Here is a 16031-nt window from a genome sequence, read left to right as displayed (position 1 = left end):
GGGCCATTCCCACTTTCTAAATCTTAGTCGGCATTCATTGTTGTTGCCAGGAGTCCGTTAGACGAATAAGAGGTTGTCGGGGGTGCGTATCAAGTGTTGCGCTTTATTCAGAGGAAGTTTCTTGCTGGAGTAATCGAACGTTGTGATGTAAACGCAATAGGTGGAAGCAAGGTAATGCTTAAAGTGAGCTTTACCGCTCGAAGAGGAGAGATATTCTTGAACCACTTCGACAGAGTCGGGTCGTTGCTAGACCCCTAAACTGGAACGATATTGAGACGGTACATCAATAATTAAGCTGTTTCGGGGCAACGCTATTCTTAGGGGACCGTTTCGGAGCAATTTCGAGGTCTGGGTAAGATGGAGGATGTTGGGGCGGTCCGCAGAGAAGTTAAGCTCCTGGGGTAGGAAGAGAGGAGAGAGCAGATTTAGTCTGCGAAAGCTATCTTAAGGAGAAGAGAATTTGGAAGAGCAGAGTTTGAGCAATAACTAAGCCCCAAAAAACCCGGGGCCCGAGTTTTTGAAATCTAAGCTAGGATATAAGATACCGGGACTCGTCCGTGTCCTTTGAATCTCTTTGGCTTATAGGGGTGTCGAGAGCGAGGTCATTTGGAAGCGATGACTCCTGATCTAAATATTTCGGTGTATGTCGTTGGGTCGAGGGCCCTGAGCAAAACTTGCCTTCTGATAGTTAGAACATCGAAGGGTCTCTAACGGCCATGATATGCAGGCATTGCGTTTCTGAGGATATCCAAATGACTGGTTACCCAACTGATAAAAGGGGTGGCGGCTTGAGTGGTATCGGGGAAGAGCACATTTGTACCATCGAATACATCGCGGATAGTAAGGTGCTAGTTAAAGAGAGCGCTAGTTAGCAGTGGACAATATCTTGTACTAGATGATAGAGCAACTTACCGATATCCTTTGCTACACCCTGGTAAGGGGCGTTTCTAAGATCACTCCGCTTCCCGAAGTTCTTGAACCACAATACAAGCTTCGGGAATCGGCGAATCTACCATTGGGAGCCACTGGGAGAAAATATATCATCATTTCTTTGATCTCAAATGCATCGCAGGATGGCTTAGCGGCCTGACGGTGAAGCTGCCCTCTAGATCTCCAGGCTCCATACGGAGCGAGTGGCCTGCCAGTATTAGTACTCTACAGCAGTAAGGCAGTTTGCATGCGAGAGATTGCGTTATGATAATATTGCTTCGATGATAATCGCAAGGAATTGTATGCATCTCGCCTGCAATGACCTGTAGCCCCGTCCTGGAGATTTGGCTCGCTCGAGGATAGCTCATATTCATCATCAGAGGTGGTATATTGCCTACCAACTTTTGGTTGAGTGGGGCATTGCAAGTTATTCCTCCATGAATATCTCGATCCCCTTGATGTAGGGCTTCTTTACGGGGGTGCAACGAGTACACGGCTCTTCCCTTTTCTGTAGGCTTAAAATCGTCGTCTTTTCTGGTGGCAACTGAAAAAGTAGTTATATACCCCTTGGTGTCATATACTTTCCCCTAAATGATTATATGGGAGAGCCACAGTGGGATATAAATGTGCAACAGGTTGGCTTAGACATACGGCACAGGGGAGAGAGGGCCTGGTGGTCACGTCTTTTGCCTCCAACCAGTGCTCGGATGAAGACATAGTTAACGCTGCCCAAACGAACCCATTATTTTAAATGTAAAATCACTTCAGAAGACATTGAACGAGGTGGAACCACCGGCCACTAGCTGCCATACCTATCGTTCTTCTCGCGGACTTGCGTTCATACCATAAAAATATGTAAAGGGTTGAGTCGATGGTTGGAGTAGTGGTAAGGAAGAGAAGGAGACAGAGGAAGAGGGAAGAAGATGCTGGGAATTTATAGGCCACCCGGGGAACTAACTATGCTGCCAGAGTGAATACATTCCCGCAGTGAATTAGCCGGAGATGAAGCCATGTCATCAACGAAAGGAGGCATGCAGGTCTCGCTGCTAGTATCCCGCATACAACCATAGCAAACAAGCCATTCAATCAAAGGAGTGACTGGAAGTGCGTCACTTTAGTTACTTAGACCGGCTCCTTAAATGTACACCTTAGACATGCTCCTTGGGGTAGTTATGCTCTTTGTTTAGTTACGTAACACAAAATGGAGATACCAACTCCCCCCTATGCTGCTATCATATAGTGTATAGTATGTTGGGTTTCATTAGTCAATTGTTTTCATTAGTAAATTATATAGGAAGTCGCTTGAGAAATTACAATATTACCTTCGTCAACTTTACCTTGGATGCAGTCAAATAGTGTTATGTTTGGTGACTTGTGAGTTTGAGCCATATATATAGTTACTGATCCTGTTCACCTAGGGTATTGATTACTTTTTTTAGTGTCCTTCAAAACGGGGGAGGTGGTTAATGGGGATTCTGTGTATAATGATATATTTTTAATAAACTTGTAAAGGACTTTTACGTATCTCATGTCAGGGGGCAACGACTGTTACCCCATATTGGAGCGTCTTCTGCTCACATAGTTTCAGTATGCTCGGGATACTTTTTCTGCCATTTTTCTCGAGGCAGACACTCGCTCTTCTCTAATAAAAAAGAAGTAATTTTGGCACTTAATGCTAGTATACGTCAGTTGCTGCTTTCTGTAAATAGTATAATTGTCTACAACTTACCCTCCACGGACATTGGCTCCCTTGGCTGTAGGGAGTAGTGGTCTTTAAACTCGTGTACCAGGAGTAGATCTTCTGGTAATGCAGTTCCTACATATATTGGGTATTGGCTAGCATTCTCAATAAAATCGAATATATAACTTGCCTTGTGGAACACAGTATACTCGGACACGATGCCCCCTGAATGTGGCGACAAGATCTTGAAGCGTTTCTGTGTTAGGGCGCATAGAAGCGCCATTTGGACCTGATTCAGTTAGAGACAAAGTTCCCCCAACGCATCATGCATGAGTGTACACACCGGTGTACGTCGCAGGATCGAGGGCCTTGGGTATAACTTCTCCTTTGACAGTAAGAACATCGAAACGTGTCCCAAATGGCGGCGGCACGGGCCCAGGATACGCACGTAAGCGTATAGATTTTCCGTTATTGACACGGAAGATTTCTTTGGGGAAAAATTTCCAAGTGCGGATTAATCCAGACATGATGGAGGCTCCAATTAATTTTAAGTAAATGTGACTAGTAACTGAACGACGCGGAATGCAACTTATTGAGACATGAGTCTCCATTGATATAGGACCGGATTCATAGATCTTCAAGGAAAGTGCATTTGATATTCTGCGCATCTATTGTTACAGCAAGAGCAACGGACCCAGGTACCTCAGTAGTTGCTAGATCTTGATATCACCGACCGTCAAAACTCATATACCCGTGATATTTCCGAGTCTGGCAGATATGGAGATAAAAAACAATTCCCTCTTTCCATATTGAATTAGTTATGGTATCTTGCGGGTTATATTGGAGTTGTATATTTGCCGTAAAGACCGCCCCGTTTGATACTACCCACACTAAGTAGCATACGAAGGGAATAAGAGGACACGTAGGAGATGCCATACAGATATTGGTGATCCCGGGGTATACCAGCCCGTCCTTGGAGATGTCCACGCCGTCTTCATACTCAAAGGTCTTCGTTTCCCTTCTTTAGCTCCTTATCATAGAGCCGGGAGTCACGGTGAATTAAGAATCTAGGAAAGGTATCATGGATGGAGGTGACGGTAAGACGACGCCGGGCATTGGAGACGGGTTTACATTAGAGGGCGGTGCAGAGCAGATTTCAATATCCTTGATGGCAGTAATTAACTAGTTACCCAATAAAGCCAAACCCATCCAGCGCTGGTTTACTACCCTAACTAGTTAGTTGGGTAGGAGATAACTAACCATTGGCTAACTAGTTAGTTAAGCGAAGCTAGCCGCGAGATGGAAAGCTAGTTAGTTACCGAGGAGCAAGCATCAGCATCATTTCCTACCCACTTCGCTAGAAGAACCCAGCGCCTGCATAACCATTAGTTATTGCTAACTACAACAACAACCATGTCGAGATTCATAAAGTCCTACAGCATAATACCAAAGGATCTCTTCCGCATAAACAACGGCCGTGTTGTTCGTTTGCGGGCTTATCCTGGCCCTCGACGGCCTCCTGGGCTGTTTGACCTCCTGACGCACAACGGAATGGTGCAGCCAAAGGCACTCAACCCGGCCACTTATCAGCGTAAGAAAACCAATCGCCCTGCACAAATGATATAAACACCAGTATAAGGCTAATTAATGTCTGTTTTGATGAGATTAGCACCGAACGGGGCTTCAATGCGGCCAAATACTCCAAAAATGCAGCAGAATGCAGCCAGCCTCAGGGGGAGTTCGGCGTGTATTTACACGTTGGATGCAGGTTAGTACCCAAATACGTCAATTTGGCTCAATGTCAAGTCTGACGATATGCTCAGGCTTTCGAGTACCGGACGACCTTATACTGGTCCATGAGTTCAAAGATCATTACTCCCTGCAGGCCAGGAACATCATGACGGTAGAAGGTAAGCCAGACACTGAATCCATCAATTACGGCTTGACTAACTGTCTAGATCTCAATGCCAAAATCACTCGTTTCCTCGAGGGCAGCGGTCGGTGTCTGTCAAAGGACGAGTGGCTTCGAGAGTACCCAGAAGCCACGGAAACAGAGTAACGAGCCGGAGATCACAGCTGTTGATGGTGGGTTTTGTAAGAGGATCGAGGCGATGGAGAAAAGGGGCTCACACCCGTAGGGTTATGGCCCAGAGACATTCCATATCTATGTGAATAATGATATCCATAGTGATGGGAGGCTCATGCGGAACTCGAAGGAGTGGCTTTTGCAAGGCGTAGGAGGCTAATTGGGGTATTCTTTTTGCTCGCAGGATCAGTAGTCAATGGGACAAGCTGAAGATAACCCGAAATCTTCGTCATTGACATAATAAATCCTATCAGATCAGCTTCACTTCCGCCATCACTGGTAACTGCATCAGACCTCCTACGATGTAAAGATGCCTGGCTTGGGCGTTGAAACGGATAGACGGTGTATAAATATACTCAGGGCGACAGTCATAGTCTGCTCACCATCAAGTATGGCCTGAAAGTCGACCAAGTCCTAGAATGGGAGGTTGCTACGCCCAAGGGAGACCTTGTAACTGCATCTCCATCCCAGAATCAGTACCTAACTGGCAGTTGGCCTGCTATCGATCCCAGTACTGGGAACTTCTCAGCATAGGGAGGGTGGAAATATGACCCTTCGAATATACTTAGGGCCGTGCGACTGTTGGTAGTGAAGCCTGGGCTGAGCTTGACGATAAACGTCTTTACAAAGTGTGAGGATCCATTGAATGAATGTCCTGTGCTGTAGAAGAGCACTGTGGTATAGTTTGAAATGACGCTAAATCTTCGCCAGATAATAGTTAATGAGTTTATGGCTTATCTCTCCAAATAATTATTATTCTTCACAATATCTGACTCAATCTAGGGGTATCTAGCAAGGCCCAAATAATCCAACATAACAAAATCCAAAAGGTGTAATCATCACATCGTATTGTCATTAATTCTTCGTGCGCAGCACTTCAAGGGCAAGATCCGCTGCTTTCGCCCTGGCCTGGTTTTGACTTACGCCATCGTCAACTCGAGATATCTCCTCATCCCCTACCAGGACCTGACACTTCCATTGTGTAACCCCGGGTTTCACGTGAACCTCTGACACAACGTACTGCACACTGAGGGACTGAGCCACTACGCCGAGACGTTGTTTCGGATGCATAAAGTCAATACCATCATCTTCGAGAACACGCTGGAGATAGTCCATCAGACCAATGCGTGTAAGAAACTTTTGACATGCTAGTATCGAGCCGCGTGAGTCAATGAATATTGCGCCCAGGATACTCTCGATAATATCCGAAAAGAACTTGGGTGCATTGAGCGTCGAAAGTAAAGTCCAGGGGTATCTAGCACCTGACCGCAACGCATTTTCTATCTGGTCTCGTAACTCCTCAAAAGTGCGGGCCATGGCCTGCTGGGTCTCAACGATATCCGTACTTGAATGCGACATATACTGCCACAGGGACACTTGGCGGGTAGACGAGGTGACTTCTACCTCCCCGGTTGGAGACACACAGACATCTTCCCGCGTTTCGTCTGTGGACGTGTTCATGCATAGGAAAGCAAGGAAGTCGGCGTTGACCAATGCAGTGCGTATCAGGTGCATATCTTGATGAGGAATCTCTCTTTTGCAGCGGAACAGTGCCCTCGTAACGATGTTGTCCAGAATCGAATCTCCGAGGAACTCGAGCCTCTGATACGTCATCCCACTAATTGGATTGCTGGGATGCGACAGGGAGGCGGCCAGGAGGGCCTTTTTCGTAAACGAGTAATCGATCAGGGGTTCTATCTTCGACAGAATATCGCGGGGGCAATCGTCGTTGAAGTCCGGTGCGGAGTCGTAGAGAATTTCAATGCGCTCCCCAGACGGTAGCCAGTTGATTTCGGGGAGAAATAGCTCTAGGCAACGTAGCACTTTGTTCTCTCCCCCATCGATAATGGCGACCCCAATTAATGATTCCACAACATCTGCAAGGGTCTTTGTAGACAATTTCCGGGTGGATTTCTCTCCAATTTTCCCCGCATTGTTCGTGTACGTGCTGTTGTATAGCGGTCGCCATTTTGCACCCGTGAAGCACGTAGTAAGGATAAACTGGTCCAGTCCCGTGTCTACCGCAGCTTTCCAAAGTCGAGAGTTGGATACGATGGAGTCCTTCTTTTTCGACAATATCCCCTCATGCCAGAGTGGATGCTCTGCCAAAAGCTGCATAGATGCATGCAGCTTCAAAGCACTGTCTCCAAGAAATTCCAGGCGTTGATAGTTGGTATCCTCCCTTGCTGAGGTGGCAGTGATTGCGGTCAGCACTAGCTGAATATTCTGGAATCCTATGGGCGACAGTATAGTTTTTGAGAGTTCCTCGGCCAGCAAGTAGCGCCCAATTGTGTGTATCAGGGATGGGATGAAGAGTGCAAATTTTGCGAACCCGACAGGTAACATGGATATACAGCTTTGTCTAGCTGGAATACAGTTCCTCGCAGTGTGATGTGGTTTAGAGCCAGTCGAGTTGGCGACGGGATGCAAGAAATCAGCCCTCTTCGGCCACTTTTCTCCTTCGACATGCAGTATCTCTCCCTCTTCCTCTTCGTCCTCTACAGACTCACTGTCATCTTCTTCTCTGACGCGTTTCATCCATACAAATCTTTCTGCTACCCATGCCCTAGCATAGATATCAGTTCGCCTTGCAAGGCCAAAATCTCCAATCGACCCCAAGCCGCCGCTCTCAATGTCCCGTCCCAAAATGGACTTATTGACTTTAGTGCACCATGATTCATGCCCTCCATGCCCTCTGGCAAGTTCGGGGACAAATATGCAAGAGAAATCACGAGAAGTTCCGTTCATTCTAGATGGGAACACAGAGGATAGAAGGATATGTGTAGCTAGTGGGGCTGAGACAATATCCTCGTCCGACACGGTCAATTCTTGCGGTGAAACTGACGCTGAAAGAGTGCTTGTCTCGTTCCAGAATAGCTTAACAGTAAAATCGCATGGGAGGGGTATTGGTAGAATTAGTATCATTTTTGGTAGCTCCTCCGTTCCAGAGGAAATGACGATACTGCTCTGATAGAAGGTATCTGTACTGTGCCATCGATCAGCAACCATTTTCCAGGGGTTGAACACCTCGGAGCACGTTGTCATGCTAGAACGTTTTTCAATATGTGCTGTTTCTTCGTCGGTGGTACGGCAGTGTTCAGGCATCAAGTGGTCGTTAACCAGACTGGCCTTGTAAAGCTGCAGGTATGCTTGAAATGCGGCATCTCTTTTGGCCATTTTCTCTCTTTTCCATGCTTGAATTCCCTCAAATTCACGAAATTGGAGATCTAGAACTGTGGGGAGCAATACTTTGGCGGTTAGCATGTCTTTAATTCCGGTCTTAGAGATGATGAAGTCCGGCTGAGTATCTGTGAATTCACAAGGTATTGTTGAGCAGAAGTGGGAAAGGTGCGCGCGAGCATTCTCGAGGGTTAATAACGCCCTGACAGTATAATAAATAGTCAGCAAGCAATCCCACAAAAGCAGCCCAGGGGTAACACCGTACCCGGTTGATTCTATTCTAAGGCTTTCATATTCGACTTCCTCTTCATCATCCTCTTCCCGGAGCCTGTCTATAAACTCCTTGTTGCTTAAATACCTTTCTTTCATGATATCCTCCATAGCTTCCCAGTCCTTGTATGTCGCAGTATCATCTTCGGCATAAAATATAACAAATTTCGAGCTCTTCTTTCTTGCTCTACCCCGTCTTTGAACAAAGGAGCGTAGCTGTTTCGGGGGATCAAAGCATACAACAAGGTCGCATGCGGAAACATCTATGCCTTCTTCAAGGACAGAGGTAGCAACAAGTAAGTTCTTTTTGCCAGATTTCAAGTCATCTATGGAATTCTTCATGTCTCCTGGCTTGCTGAGCTCAGTAAGATCTGCCTTCCTGGCAGAAAAGGCAGAGTTCCCTAGGAAATAATCTGACTTTATGTGTGCAAGCTCTGGGTAACGGGAGATTAGATGGGAGAGCATAACCGCCGTTGCCCTTTGCTCAACGAAGATTATGCCCCTTGAAGAACCTGTAAGTTCTGATGACAAAAGGTCTACCAGATGTTCAACCTTTTGTGAAACCGCATCAGGGGTTGAATTCCAGCATCTTTCACCCATGATCGCAACCACAGGCTCCAATGCATTGCACATGAAGGAGGAGTCATCTCTATCCCATTCAGACCAACTATGGTCAACGAGCTTGGCCCTTTCCTCGCGGGTCCGTCGGTATATCTCAGAGATAAACGCCGACGATGCCCAGTGTCCAAGCTCGCCGTACATATGGCTAACCTTAGTGAAGCATCGCTTCAGCTGATCAAGGCCAGGGGTTTTCCGGGCAAGAGCACGCAGGAACCTCTCTGTGCTTTTGCTGTCTGTTTTCCCTTTATACCTCTGAAAAAACGGGTCGCTCTCGATGTCTATGTCATCCAGCATATGCAGAAATTTCACTTTCATATTGTGAGGTATTATCGAGTCTTTCTGGTACGAAATTTTTCGTAGTTCTGGTATATGCACATATTGCATCATCTCTTCCCGGTGAATAGCTGGTGTTTTACAGAAAGCATCGAGATTTTGCTCCAGTTGTCTACTTTCCATGAGCAAACTGCATTCACACTGGCGACTATAAGAATAATAGCCAAGTACTTACCTCAGAGAATCTTCGATTAATTTAGAAGTGGGGCTGGCAGTAAGGCCGAGAATGGACGGGAGATCATTTGTCTCACTGAGCTGGTCTATACGGGCATGGTAGAAATTTCTCATTATCTTGTTTTCTGGCGAGGCCTTGACGCAATGGTGTGCTGCTCAAAAAGTTAGCAAGGCGTGAAAGAAATAGACAGGGTGGTATAATTTAAGTAATTACCTTCATCAAAAACAAGCAATGCTATTCGCCGTAAGGTAATGAAGCCATTGGACAGCACATCTAGAAGAATCTGGGGTGTTGATACCACAATTCGGGTATTTAGCAGAAAAGCATCCCAAATCTGCTGTGTGGACCAGCGTTCTAAGTTGTCTGCTCCGGTCAGGATCTTCGTCTGATAGGCAGGGAGCTGTTCGGAAATGGCCCTGTACTGTTGCTCTGCAAGGGGTACTCTTGGAGCCAGAAACCATACGAGCTATACACCCGTTAATATATTGTGGTGCCTGCTGGTTAATTGTTGACGAGACTTCATACCTTGTCATTTGAACACCTTTCTAGTTCGTGTCTAATGCGAAGAATAGCACTGTATATATGACCAGTTGTATTAGAAGGTGCTTGATCATTCAATTGATCGTATCTCAACGTTTTCAAGCATGTATATAACTAGTTCACTGACATTTGAGTCTTTCCACTGCCAGTGTCCATCTAGTTGCGGTATTAGAAGCCTTTTAATCCATATAGGAAGCAAACAGATGCATAAAACTAACCGCGACTATTATATTCTGTTTTATGCTCGCCTCCAGCATCTCTCTTTGATATCCTCTTGGTCTGATCGAACCTAGAGCATCCTCCAGGCCCTCAAGGCTCGCTTTCCGCGCTGCTTCATTTTGAGGCATACCGTTTGAGCCAGAACTTGACCTAGGCCGTTTCCTCCCCCGCTTATGCTCCTCTAGGGCAAGCATCTGGCCAGGAAGTTCTGGCTTCGCGGCGGCCATGCAGCGTTGTTGTCGGCGTCTTCGGTTCGGTGGTTGTAGTCAAAAGATGTTCTCCTTGGTGGGTCTTGATTGACGTTGCAGTTGGTGAACTAGCTTAGCTAGCTGGCTGGCTGGAGAGGGAGAGAGGAAGAAACACCAGGATAGAAAAGCCACGGGGCGGCGGTGCGATGAAGAGGAAGAGTCTCGCCTACGAAGATGAACGGTCTTTTAAATACTTAGACGCCAATGGAATTCTCCGGCGCTTTTTTTGGCCATGCATGAGCGCGAAGAAACCCCGCGTTGCGTGCATAAACATATGAAAGAAACTAGAACAGGGAGAACAGGGCATACGAAGAGTGTCACCATGGCTCAGGAGCTGTCATTACTGATATTATGGTAAAAATTGTAGTCTATCATAGGTTGGTCAGGTAGTCTTCGATCTCCTCCTTGCTGAGCTTTCTGAACCGAGGGCCTCGGGCTCCCTCAACGCCTTCATACCCGAGCAGATGGTGTGCTGGAGGTCCGACAATACCTGCAATACATGGGTTAGCTCAAAAGCCTTTTTATAATGGGTAGGAAGGTCAGTCCTGTAGAATGAACTACTGACCAATCTCAATGGTATCACCGTTCATTTCACCTTCGATCGTCTCCTTTAGGGTCAGGAGAGCGATGTGTACGGCGTCCTCCAATTCTAGACCTTCAGTATATCTCTTCTCGAGGAAGGTCTTTGCACTTGTGGAGCTCTTCCCGATGGCCGTGGCCTTCCATGGGAAATAACTTCCACTGGGGTCGACCTGGTACAAGCTCGGCCCTCCCTTCAAAATGCCTCCTGTCTTGCCGGACGCCTTCTTCTTCTCAGCATCCGTCTCTCCCTCCTTGGCTTCTGCGGTCTCAGGCTCGATACCGTCATCCCAGCCAGCAATGAGCAAGCTCACGCCGTACGGCCGGACACCACCAGACTGGGTAGCTTCCTGTACAACTCGAGCAACGTCTTGTACAAGTATTCTGGTGGGAGGGTATTCGTTGTAGATGCGCTTGTAGTTTGTGTGGGAGGTCTTGCGGGCCTTGTCGACGAGCACGCGGTAGTCCGGGCCCATTCCAGAGTAGACCATGCCTATATCCGGGGTGATCAGGGAGACTTTGGAGAGCGAGGGGGGATCGACAAGAGGACTCGTAGACTTCTTCTCTGTAGCTAGGACCACTCCATTCGTAGCTATGGGAGGCAACACAGCATCAGTAAACCGGTCGACATCAGAGAGGGTTACCTGGTGGCTCGCCCTAACCTTTGATTCCAAGGGCAGTTACACCCTGGTTGACAGCGTTCAGAGCATATTCTACACCACCCAAGTTAGCTTGCTACTGTCTCCTGCCGGCCGCGGCTCAGCTGCCCTACCGATCTGAACTAGTTTCCCGCTGTGTCAAAGGTCAGCTTCCAAGCTCACATCCCGCAGCATCGCGGCGCAGTGGAGAGAAACACAGTACCTGGGGGAGAAGGTCGTCAGCGAGAACGAGTAGCGGTCGGCCATGGCCAAAGGGCGGAATCGAGACGGCGAGCTTGAAACGCGAAAGGCACGGTCTGGCGGTAGCTGTCGGTGTCTGCGGCTGTCCCTCTCGAAGCTCTGCGGCGGCCGTTCGTCAAGCTGTTTTGTCTACTTCACGGCGTCGTTCTCGTTGCTTGCTGGCGTTTCTTTTGGTTCCCAGCGAGGAATCGCAAGGCAGATGTTGACGCGGCGCCGCAAACGGCAAGATTAGCCGCCCGGCTAAACCTGCACTTCCGGGCGATCGGGCCAGCTTTCGCTTTTCTTTCTTTTCTTTTCGACGACGAAGAGAATAAAAACATCCCACAGTCAACAAACAATTACCAGAAGACGACAGACGACAGACCACAGACGACGCCGTTGCTGCTGCTCTGCCGGCTCCAGGACGATGCTACGCTCCTTGACCGGATGGCTGACAACGGACGTGCATGTTGAAGCTGGCTGAAAAGGAAGCTTGTCTGCATCACTACAAGATAACTACAGTACTACTAGGTGGCCATGGACTCGGCTCCGTCATGGCAGTGGCCTGAAGCTGCCAGCACCGCTGATTCGAGGGCAGGAGGCAGTGCAGAGCCTGAGAGGGAGGAGACAGGCGGCCAGCCTGCGCCGGAACCCAAGAGATACCCTCACCGGACGTGCCGGATCTGTCTCGAGAGCGTGCCTCCAACCACGCATCTGCCCTCAGATAGCTTCCCAAGCTTCCTGCAATCGAAGATCAGAGTGACATACGAATCCTCGGACCCTGAGCTGGGTCGCCTGCTTCGGCCCTGCAAGTGCAAGGGCTCGTCGCGGTACGTTCACGAGGGCTGCCTGAAGCTCTGGAGGAATGCCGACCCCGCATACGGGAGACGGAACTACTGGCAGTGTCCGACTTGCGGGTTTGAATACAGGCTGGAGCGGATGACATGGGCAAAATGGATCAACAGTCAGGTTGCTCAATTGACGCTTACAGTGGGAATCCTGCTCTTCACTATTTTTCTGCTCGGGTTTGTGGCAGACCCGATTATCAATATATACCTAGATCCTCTTGATACCATCACTGGTGACTTGTGGGACGATGGCACTGATGGACTGGGAGCTATGGACGCGAGATCGACCTGGTTTGAGCATCTTATGAAGGGCCTTGCATCGCTTGGAGTGCTCTCTTTTCTGAAAGTAGTGCTCGCTGCCTCGCCGTGGCAGTGGTGGAATCTACGCAACTCTGGACTTCTTGGCGGGTCAGGCCGGAGATCAGCTAACACCGGGAGGAGCAGGGCTGCATCAGTGAGCTGGATAGTGCTTGCTATCGGCGTAGCTACATTTCTCTGGGTATGTATTTCTCCCTATCCAGATGCATTGTCTCACGCACTAACACAAGCAATCAAAAAAAAAAAAAACAGGGCGTGTATAAAGGTGTCCGTGCTTGGAGTTGCAGAGTACTTGAAACTGCTGGACAGCGAGTCATGGATGTACCGCTAGACGATGATGATGAGGATGATGCCGAGGACGAGGATGGACGCGAAGAGCGAGCATCCTCTGCAAGTCGTCGGGCTCGATCTAGGAAAAATGACTAATACTGGTTTAATACGACCAACCCTTGTCTCTGATCTAATACACTCTCCTCCAGCCTCCACAACCGCACTACTTTAAATTGTCATGTCCTCACAATGACGTGCCAATTAGTCTTGTTGCGAAGATCCGATAAACTCTTCACTATCCATCGCCCTCCCTGTTGCTGCGTGCAAGCTCCGGCCTCTAGCAAACGTTTTGTTTCTATTTGCCACTATGGAGCCTCACCGGCTTACGGTGTTGGCTTTGGGAAGATTTGACCACTTGCCTCGACTTTGTTGAACTCGCTCTTGGGAACTGTTCCGTGGGCATTCCTCTGGATATTTCTTTCATGGGGGGCTGAATGCCCATCGCTAGCTGTGTTCGCTCGAGATGTGGTACATCCTATTTATACCGCTTTTTATACCACTTTTATACCATTTATCCCACTAGATTTCCCCAGGATAGGAAATGGATCGTACATTCCTCTATTGCATCTACTACTAAGCTAATATGAGGCCCAACTTTCGAATCTAGGGTTCATCTCCCTGGGTTCTGGGGGCGGATTAAAATATATATGACCGTCAAATCTGATCGCTATATATCTATGGAATCTTATATTATGAGGTAGACGAGCAAGCGTGACTCTGGAATCTGGAACCACTCAACGGACCCAAGGTCTTCGGTATCCCGGTTCAACCCTTGAGCGCAGCCAGGAGCCATGGACCCGGATTCCCGAGCTGGCCAAGCACCGTTCTTCGAGGTGCACCTTTTCTTTTTCTTGTATCTATATATATAGGACTCCTCATAGTCTTTGACTGCATAGGAGTATAATGAAGAATAATAATAATAATCGAGGTGCACCGATACGGATCGCGGAACCACCACTTTGGCAAGCGACATCTGGTTCTGAGGAACCACCAACTAGAAATGCGCTTACTTGGAGTGAGTCTTAAAGCCCCTTCTGAGTATAAGTCTTCTGTGTTAACCCCTCAACCGCAGTCGAACAAGGGACCTACAGCTACCGCACCCCTAGCTACTAATATACCTCCCTCTCAAAGAAAACTCTATATTAGTATCCCAAAGAACCAGAAGTCTCTAAAAGGTTACGAAATTATAGAAATGCTATTAATTCAGCCTTTTCTATCCCATCGAAATCAAATACAGCTGAAGTTACAACTCTGTTTAGCCGTTTGCTCGTCCTGATATCGCAGTAACCTTTAACTCAACCAGACGAACCGGAAAGGCCATGATATTCTCAAACCAGCCTAGGGGGACGCGATGGTAGCGAATCGGGAGCCACGCAGACCTTTATTCGAAATTCCAGAAACGCCATCTCGGGATCCGCAAACGCCTGCAGGATGCACCGATGCGGATTGCGGAATCAGCCAGAGTCACGCTTGCCGTCATAACAAGAGTCAGACTTATCACACGTTCATGGTACCTAAAGACCACTTGGGTTGCTACATTAGCATTGGGACTTATGATACTACATGTTGTAATGGTGAACCTGCTCCGCTCTCTTTTTGACCCGGATACCTTCTCTATGAAGGCCTGTGTGGTCAAACGGCGTTCTGGCGAAGTGAGATCAGAAAAATACGGACCGAAAGAGGCTGAAAGCGGTGCTGTATATCTGTCAAAATGACAGCAGAAGAGGCGAATATGATTGGTTAAACGTTGAATTGAGCGAATATACGTAGGTGTAAGGTGTTCTTAACGACAGCAACCGATTTGACACGCTCGAGCCGTGTAAGGGAGTTGTCTTGACTGGCACCAGAGAGACCGCAATACACGGAGTTGGAATGACCAATATTTGACTTACAACGCCGGACGGTAAGAGAAGGCAAGGACGGCTCGAGAACGCCTGGTACATTCCTGGCTTTCACACCAGTTTGATTTCTGACCTACAAATAAAGAAGAAGGGGCTCTTTTACGACGGTGAAACCGAGTATATTAGAAGAAGGGGCCCAGGCAGAGAAGTTATAGCCACGATGCAGCGAATTGACGGCTTGCTCGTCATCGAGTACAACACTCCGCCGGCGACAAACGCAGCCCTTGTATCTTCGTACACACCCAAGAAGAGCGCTGCGAACGAGGCTCTTTGGCACAAGCGACTCGACCACCCGAGCAACGAAGCTGTCAAACACCTCGAAGCAGTCTCGAATAATGTTGAAGTTATCCGTTTGAAGCAGCCAACGCCCGAAGCCGGTGACCTAAGCCAATTTGCGAGGCATGCGCAAGTTCGAAGTCGAAACGCCAAATATTTGCTTCTGCTGCTGTCATTTTGACAATATGTCAGGATTAGTCATCCTCTTGTGTCTGTAGAACTCGCAGATGGCTCATGTTCCGTTGTGGACATGGGGCATAAGGCCTTTTTGTCCCATGGTCCTGTGGTCCATGTTCCGAGAGGTTATGAGGCCCTTGTTCGATATCTAGCTGACGCTGCCAAACCAGCCAAATTTGAACACATTCGAACATATCGACCCCCCCCCTTCCTGCCAAATATGTCACATATATCGGAAACCCAGGCTTCTAATAGGCCCGATAATGATTAAACCCGTCAAGCCTACTAATTTAATTAGTCTAAAATACCTAAGATATCCGCAATCTATTTATTAGGCGGAGTACTAATATTGACGGATAAGAAAGATATAGAACGTTAGATACTATAGGTTAAGAGACTACTCCGTATTTAAAGTCTTACCTACTTTATTAATATCTTAAT

At 47.8% G+C, this 16031-nt stretch overlaps 3 protein-coding genes across 3 annotated transcripts; 1 reads left to right on the top strand and 2 right to left on the bottom strand.

Annotated features, from left to right (window-relative positions):
* Positions 1 to 5552: 5552 nt before the first annotated feature.
* TRV_03317 (RNA helicase/RNAse III, putative) lies at positions 5553 to 10262 on the bottom strand (the record flags this gene model as incomplete). The annotated part of the gene is made up of 6 exons (XM_003022509.1): positions 5553 to 9249; positions 9277 to 9427; positions 9490 to 9742; positions 9802 to 9850; positions 9944 to 9972; positions 10035 to 10262. The coding sequence occupies 6 exons, from the start codon at positions 10260 to 10262 to the stop codon at positions 5553 to 5555; spliced, it is 4407 nt and encodes a 1468-aa protein (XP_003022555.1).
* Positions 10263 to 10654: 392 nt separating this feature from the next.
* Positions 10655 to 11695, bottom strand: TRV_03316 (uncharacterized protein; the record flags this gene model as incomplete). The annotated part of the gene is made up of 4 exons (XM_003022508.1): positions 10655 to 10773; positions 10849 to 11454; positions 11525 to 11597; positions 11684 to 11695. The coding sequence occupies 4 exons, from the start codon at positions 11693 to 11695 to the stop codon at positions 10655 to 10657; spliced, it is 810 nt and encodes a 269-aa protein (XP_003022554.1).
* A 582-nt stretch (positions 11696 to 12277) lies between these two features.
* On the top strand, positions 12278 to 13332 carry TRV_03315 (uncharacterized protein; the record flags this gene model as incomplete). The annotated part of the gene is made up of 2 exons (XM_003022507.1): positions 12278 to 13087; positions 13159 to 13332. The coding sequence occupies 2 exons, from the start codon at positions 12278 to 12280 to the stop codon at positions 13330 to 13332; spliced, it is 984 nt and encodes a 327-aa protein (XP_003022553.1).
* Positions 13333 to 16031: the final 2699 nt, after the last annotated feature.

This window comes from Trichophyton verrucosum (genome assembly GCF_000151505.1).
Source record: "Trichophyton verrucosum HKI 0517 chromosome Unknown contig00281_1.f1.exp, whole genome shotgun sequence".
Lineage (NCBI taxonomy): Eukaryota > Fungi > Ascomycota > Eurotiomycetes > Onygenales > Arthrodermataceae > Trichophyton > Trichophyton verrucosum.
The sequence above is the reverse complement of the archived record's forward strand: the minus strand, read 5'-3'. Positions and strand labels throughout refer to the sequence as shown.